This window comes from Dendropsophus ebraccatus, chromosome 13 (assembly GCF_027789765.1).
Source record: "Dendropsophus ebraccatus isolate aDenEbr1 chromosome 13, aDenEbr1.pat, whole genome shotgun sequence".
Lineage (NCBI taxonomy): Eukaryota > Metazoa > Chordata > Amphibia > Anura > Hylidae > Dendropsophus > Dendropsophus ebraccatus.
The window spans coordinates 52,147,122-52,154,687 of record NC_091466.1 but is presented as its reverse complement, the minus strand read 5'-3'; the positions used below and the strand labels follow the sequence as shown (position 1 = coordinate 52,154,687).

General features: G+C 46.9%; 1 protein-coding gene across 1 annotated transcript in view; it reads left to right on the top strand.

Moving 5' to 3' along the window:
• The first annotated feature begins 310 nt into the window (after window positions 1–310).
• TTC6 (tetratricopeptide repeat domain 6) overlaps window positions 311–7,566 on the top strand; it is an 80,349-nt gene continuing 73,093 nt past the window's right edge. The window contains exons 1-2 of the mRNA XM_069950549.1: window positions 311–403; window positions 6,124–7,173. Coding sequence (XP_069806650.1) covers window positions 6,139–7,173 — 1,035 coding nt within the window. The 5' untranslated portion in view covers window positions 311–403; window positions 6,124–6,138. The remainder of the gene's footprint in view (window positions 404–6,123; window positions 7,174–7,566) is intronic.

Genomic DNA, 7,566 nt, shown 5'->3' with positions numbered 1-7,566 from the left:
TTCTGGAATGACTTGTATGTTAGTTTAAATAGGATTGATAAATTGTAACAAGCACAGCAGCTATGACCAGGATCAGTTTAGGATCATAGTTGGCAGCAGCAGCAGCTCCAAGAGGGGGTGGCCAGGATTAGAAGGATGCAGCCCCCTTCTCTGCATGTCACCCACAGGGTTCCCAGTGTACATGTCTATTGCTATTTTACCGTGCAGTTCCACAGTCAGCCACTAGGGCGCAGCAGTAAGCACAGGCACAGATGTTTGAGGACATGGAGGCGGGGCTCTGGGAAGTTACTACTCTGTTGCCATGTGGAGAAGTTTGGGGCCGGAGTCCCCGGGCGTTGCTAGGTAACGGGGCCGCGTTTCTCAGAGTAGCGTGTGACCCGGGATCCCGGAACCGGAGATATAGGTGGGTGTGGGGTGAACGGAGTGTTATGTGCTCCGTGTATGCAGCAGCGCACATTACAGCCTGTACACACAGTGCGCTATAAAAAACGCCATGTAATCCTGTCCGTGTCTTCCTGCAGGGAAGATTTTAGTTACATGTTGTATGATGCATTGTTATTTGTTCTTATTGTTTCCTATAGGTTTTTGCTTGTTTGTATTATCTGCTGTGGTGTGAGATAACTGTGACATGGGGGGTGCTGAGGATGGGGACCCTGGTGATATGGGGGTCCTGGGGGGACAGCACAGTCCTGTGTACTGACCGCTGTATGTGACAGTCCTGTACTGACCGCTGTATGTGACAGTCCTGTGTACTGACCGCTGTATGTGACAGTCCTGTGTACTGACCGCTGTATGTGACAGTCCTGTGTACTGACCGCTGTATGTGACAGTCCTGTGTACTGACCGCTGTATGTGACAGTCCTGTACTGACCGCTGTATGTGACAGTCCTGTGTACTGACCGCTGTATGTGACAGTCCTGTGTACTGACCGCTGTATGTGACAGTCCTGTGTACTGACCGCTGTATGTGACAGTCCTGTACTGACCGCTGTATGTGACAGTCCTGTGTACTGACCGCTGTATGCGACAGTCCTGTACTGACCGCTGTATGCGACAGTCCTGTGTACTGACCGCTGTATGTGACAGTCCTGTGTACTGATATCTGCATGTGACAGTCCTGTACTGACCGCTGTATGTGACAGTCCTGTGTACTGACCGCTGTATGTGACAGTCCTGTACTGACCGCTGTATGTGACAGTCCTGTGTACTGACCGCTGTATGCGACAGTCCTGTACTGACCGCTGTATGCGACAGTCCTGTACTGACCGCTGTATGTGACAGTCCTGTACTGACCGCTGTATGTGACAGTCCTGTGTACTGACCGCTGTATGTGACAGTCCTGTGTACTGACCGCTGTATGTGACAGTCCTGTGTACTGACCGCTGTATGTGACAGTCCTGTGTACTGATATCTGTATGTGACAGTCCTGTACTGACCGCTGTATGTGACAGTCCTGTGTACTGACCGCTGTATGCGACAGTCCTGTACTGATATCTGTATGTGACAGTCCTGTACTGACCGCTGTATGTGACAGTCCTGTACTGACCGCTGTATGTGACAGTCCTGTGTACTGATATCTGTATGTGACAGTCCTGTACTGACCGCTGTATGTGACAGTCCTGTGTACTGACCGCTGTATGTGACAGTCCTGTACTGACCGCTGTATGTGACAGTCCTGTGTACTGACCGCTGTATGTGACAGTCCTGTGTACTGATATCTGCATGTGACAGTCCTGTGTACTGACCGCTGTATGTGACAGTCCTGTACTGACCGCTGTATGTGACAGTCCTGTACTGACCGCTGTATGTGACAGTCCTGTGTACTGATATCTGTATGTGACAGTCCTGTACTGACCGCTGTATGTGACAGTCCTGTGTACTGACCGCTGTATGTGACAGTCCTGTGTACTGACCGCTGTATGTGACAGTCCTGTGTACTGATATCTGCATGTGACAGTCCTGTGTACTGACCGCTGTATGTGACAGTCCTGTGTACTGACCGCTGTATGTGACAGTCCTGTGTGCTGACCGCTGTATGTGACAGTCCTGTGTACTGACCGCTGTATGTGACAGTCCTGTGTACTGACTACTGTATGTGACAGTCCTGTACTGACCGCTGTATGTGGCAGTCCTGTACTGACCGCTGTATGTGACAGTCCTGTGTACTGATATCTGCATGTGACAGTCCTGTGTACTGACCGCTGTATGTGACAGTCCTGTGTACTGACCGCTGTATGTGACAGTCCTGTGTACTGACTGCTGTATGTGACAGTCCTGTGTACTGACCGCTGTATGTGACAGTCCTGTGTACTGACCGCTGTATGTAACAGTCCTGTGTACTGACCGCTGTATGTGACAGTCCTGTACTGACCGCTGTATGTGACAGTCCTGTGTACTGACCGCTGTATGTGACAGTCCTGTACTGACCGCTGTATATGACAGTCCTGTGTACTGACCGCTGTATGTGACAGTCCTGTGTACTGATATCTGTATGTGACAGTCCTGTGTACTGACCGCTGTATGTGACAGTCCTGTGTACTGACTGCTGTATGTGACAGTCCTGTGTACTGATATCTGTATGTGACAGTCCTGTGTACTGACCGCTGTATGTGACAGTCCTGTGTACTGACCGCTGTATGTGACAGTCCTGTGTACTGACTGCTGTATGTGACAGTCCTGTGTACTGACCGCTGTATGTGACAGTCCTGTACTGACCGCTGTATGTGACAGTCCTGTCTGCTGATCGCGGTATGTGACAGTCCTGTGTACTGACCGCGGTATGTGACAGTCCTGTGTATTGACCGTGGTATGTGACAGTCCTGTACTGACTGCTGGGCGGTCCTATTTAGGAATCGTCAGTTACCACTGTGTATGTGTGCTAGTAGCCCTGCTGTTTGCCTGCTTCCGGGTCCTAGGGCAGTGAGGTTACTGGCCCTCCCAGCCAATCAGTGACTGAGGCGGGACACTGCTGCAGCTGCTGATTGGTTGGGCGGGCCAGCAACATCACAACACCCAGTCCCTGAAGCTGCTGAATAGCAGGACGGAGAAGTAAGATACCGGCATCCAACTTCTCCAGTCGCTGGGATTCAAATGCAGAGCGTTCAAGTTTGGAGCATTATATATATATATATATATATATATATATATATATATATATACAGTGGTACCTTGGTTTAAGAGTAACTTGGTTTAAGAGCGTTTTGGTTTAAGAGCTCACAGTTTTTCAAAATTGTGACTTGGTTTAAGAGCATTGTTTTGGTTTAAGAGCTCCCTGTACTGGGTGGGAGGGGGAGTGGAGGAGGGGCATGGTCTGCATAGCGGGGTCTACAGCCCTGTACTCTGACCCAGGAAGTCTCCCTCACCTTCCAAATCATGGCAGATCCACTTCAGGCTGGGGCTTACATCAGGGGACAGGACTGTGAAGGTAATCTCTCCATAGCTGTAACCCCTCTCTCCCCGGACAGAGAGTGCTGCATGTATGTGCCCACATCTGTGCTGCTCATTCCTTCATGCCCCCTGCAGTCTCTGTCGGCCCCTGTGTTTCCCATCCTCTCCATTACTGTACAGTAACTTATATCACATATTCTGCTGTTTCTGAATGTTTGTTTCATTTGTTTTACATGGTATTCAGAATAATAAATCATTATTTTTGGGGTGTGGAACCAATTGTCTGCATTTCTATAATTTCCTATGGGAAAATTTGCTTTGGTTTAAGAGTGGATTTGGATTACAAGCGCGGTCCCAGAACGAATTATGCTCGTAATCCAAGGCATCACTGTATATATATATCTCATATATCAGAAGTGGCTGTTTCAGCTAGGCAGGCTGTGGTAGTCCCCCTTTGGACCCATAGGGTAGGACAAAAGTTATTAAGGCCCTTTTACACGTTCCGATTATCTGCAAGAGGCGTTTCAAGCAATCGGCTCATGGAAAAGTGTCAGCGATCCCCCAAGGAGCTCGAAGACGCCAGTTCGTCGGCTGATCTTTTGTGTGGGCAGTAAAATTTATTGGTATCAGCTGAGCATCTCAAACAGGGGATGGGCGGCCAATAGCAGTACATTTAAATGGGCGAACGAATGAGACAATGATCGTTCATGTGGCCTGGTTGCGCGATCCATTGTACCTTGTCAAGGCTCCGCAAATGAGCACTGATCTCGATGATTGCCCCTCGTTTGCTTTCATAGACGCCCCCATATCCTGTGAAAGAATCCTTAGTCTTCTTGGGGGACATCCTGAGCTGAGGCCTGGAGAGAGAGATTACAAACAACTGCAGCTATTCTTGTATTCTGGGGCTAACCTGAAGCAGGGTCATAAACAGAGATTGGGAGGTAGGGCTTGGCCTTCAGCTGACAGCCAGTCATGTTGGGGAAGTGATGGTGGGAAGCAAGTCTTAGGGGCCTATTCCACGGAGCTATAATCGGCTGAATCAACTTGATTCGGCCGATTATCGCTCCGTGGAATAGAGACAATGATCAGCCAATGATCGTGTCATCGGCTGATCATTTATTTAGTTTCAAACCTAAAATCATCGGGCACCGACCGCGCATGGCTGCGTGGAAAAGCCCCATAATTTACCTAAGCATGTTGCAGATCTTCTCCTGCTCTCCTTCTCCTGGTCCTTCTCGCAGCAGCAGCTTTGGTGCGGCCTGTCTTAGCTGACAGACCGCTCAGCCAATCACTGGCCGGGACTGCCGGGCCGCACCGAAGCTGCTGCTGCCCGCGGGACCGGGAGGAAGAAGTAGCGCAGGAGAAGCCCTGCAACATGTGTAGGTTATGTATGGTGTTTAAACAAGGGCTGTCCCTGCAGCCCTCGCTAAACGATTATCGGGCTGTGGAATAGGCCCGGTAAACGAGCGCTAGTCTAGTAGATCGGCGCTTGTTTACATTATTGATAGGGCCCCCATCGGCCCATGAAATAGGAGCGATTTTTAATGATTAACGACTAACGATAAAAGATCGCAGACACAGAACGATGGTCGTTAGTTACGATCGTTACTACGATCGTTATTGCGATTGTTATTGTGATTGTTTATTCCTTCTGATCCCAGCAAAACAATGAACAATGTGCAATTACACTGAACGATTAGGGCCCTATTCCACGGGACGATTATCGATCGCACAATCTTTAACGATAAACGATTTTCAAAGGACCGCTATTGCGAACGGCCTGAAATCGTTCACCCATTTACATGGAACGATAATCGCTACTTATGATCGTTCTTGTGGTCGTCTTGTCGTCGCTATTGCGTTCGTTGCTACTGCGAATGACCAAACAACGTCTTATTCAATGCTAACGATTTGCTAACGAGCGCCGAAAAAAAATAGGTCCAGGTCTGACTAAGCGGTCAACGATTTCTCGTTTGTCGTTTAATCGTTAACTGCTATTCAACCGAACGATTATCGTTAAGATCTGAACGATGTAACGATTATTTCGAATGATTAGCGAACGATTAACGATAGTTTTTGGTTCAGATCTAAATCAACGATCAACGACATACGAACAATTTTTCGATAGCTGCCTGCAATTGGACTCGTGTATTTTCACTATATCCGTAATATGCCACCCTTCAGAGGCACCAAACTCAGCAACCGTAGAGTGTACATAAGACCGTACCTTCAAATGGTGATTCATTACTGTTTTAGTTGTATCTGCCCTATAGTATATAATAGAGGGAGCTCACTTGTAACATTCACTATGAATTTTTACTGAAGAAGCTATCCATTTCTTTTTCCCAAAGTTCCAATTGTCATGGTATTGTGCGGAGAAGATATCCCGATATACAGCAACCCTGCGTCTCTTAGATAAATCCTATCTCAGAAGCCTACCCACACCAGGGATGAGCGGTTAAAATAATTCACAAACAGTGAAATAAGATTGACCTGCTAAATTGAGAAATCTGTGACTGGAATTAATGTGTGATGAATAGGATTATCCCATCAGGGCAAGTTTCTATGAGATGATCAGCAGTAACTGCAAGGAAAATTAGATTTAACAGTGCATTAAATTGCGTATTTAGGAAGCATCGACCACTAGATTATTTCCAAATACCGAGTCATGCTTCTGAAAATGAAAAGCAGTGCTGGTGGAGAAAAAAGCTAATGCTCTTGTTAATTTATTATACAGGCAACCACAGAAGAGATGTCAGACAGAAGGGGCCATTTGCATTTTAGACTCAATTATGCAGAGGAGTTGAGAATCAAGAAAGAGCTGGAAAGATTGCTTAAGCCTCCTCATAGAGCTATCAGACATGATATAGTGGAACTCCGGCCCAAAAGCAGCTCACCCCTATCTCCAATGGAGGACCCTTATATCCCCCAGTCAAATCAATTTCATTCTCTCTCACGTCCCCGATCTGGGGTTAGAAGCAAACCATCTTCAGCTGCCTGTCATTCCGCACCATGTTCGGCTGAATCGAAAAGAGAGAGACTTCCTGAGGACTGTATGTTCTTACAAGATTCTACTTCTATGTCTAGAGTTGATACTCAAGAACCAAAAGACCAGACGCAGTTATATGTTCATGGCGCTGAACATAACGTAACAAGGCCTGCTATTGCATCGATGGCCGGCACAACCAAACCTATTATGGTTTTCACACGACCAGAACCACCCTCAAAGCCGAGATCTTACATGCCCCAGGACTCAAGCAGGCCTCGTATCGCTAAGAAGTCTTCAGCCGTAGAGAAGAAGGTGACAAAAAAACTAAAAGTGACACCGGCATCTTCCTCCAAGATGAAGAAAGCCATTGATGTTAGGTTAGCTGGAGACAGTGATGATACTAGTACGTCTTCAAGCTCTGATTCCCAGGATAGCGATGACTCGGAGAAGAGAATAAAAAGTAGTAAGAAGATAAAGAAGAGGCGTTTAAAGAAGTCTCAGATTTTGTCTACATCGGAGAAAGTTCAAGAGGGTAGAGATGATCCTACAAAGTCTTCTTCTCCTACCGCAGATAAATCATCTCACTCGGTGAAACCACCAGATGCCGACCAAAGCAACACTAAGGGAATCATAGAAGGAGCTAACATTAGTGTGGTGCCACCAGTTAAGACCACAGCCAGGTCCGTAGATGAGATAATAGCCTCGCTGCGGTCTCCTCAGTCATATACAGCTTCAGACCTGATGATAAAACAGTTAATGGAGAGTGTACTAGGACTGGACTATAACATCACATCTACGGTAAGTCTTAGGTTCTTTCCAACAGTACAAAAGTAGCTGCGCTAAGGGGTTGCAGGGAAATCATCCTTCCTCTTTGTGGTTCGGGGTACTATAACACAGTCCTATAAAGTTGGCCATCTTGGAAAGCTGAAAGTGGAAATATTCACACCTCACACTACCCTAGATGCTGAACCAGAATATGCCTACCATTTACCAAATTTACATGAAGAAATTATTGTCAGGATTCTATAGTCTTTTGGCAATTAAAATGATAACTCATCAGTGTTAGGGTTCTATTACACCAAAAGATTATCTGACACATTTTTTTAAGCCAAAGCCAGGAATGGATTTGAAAAGAGGTAAAATCTCAGTCTTTCCTTTATTACCGATTCTCTGTTTATAGTCGGTTCCTAG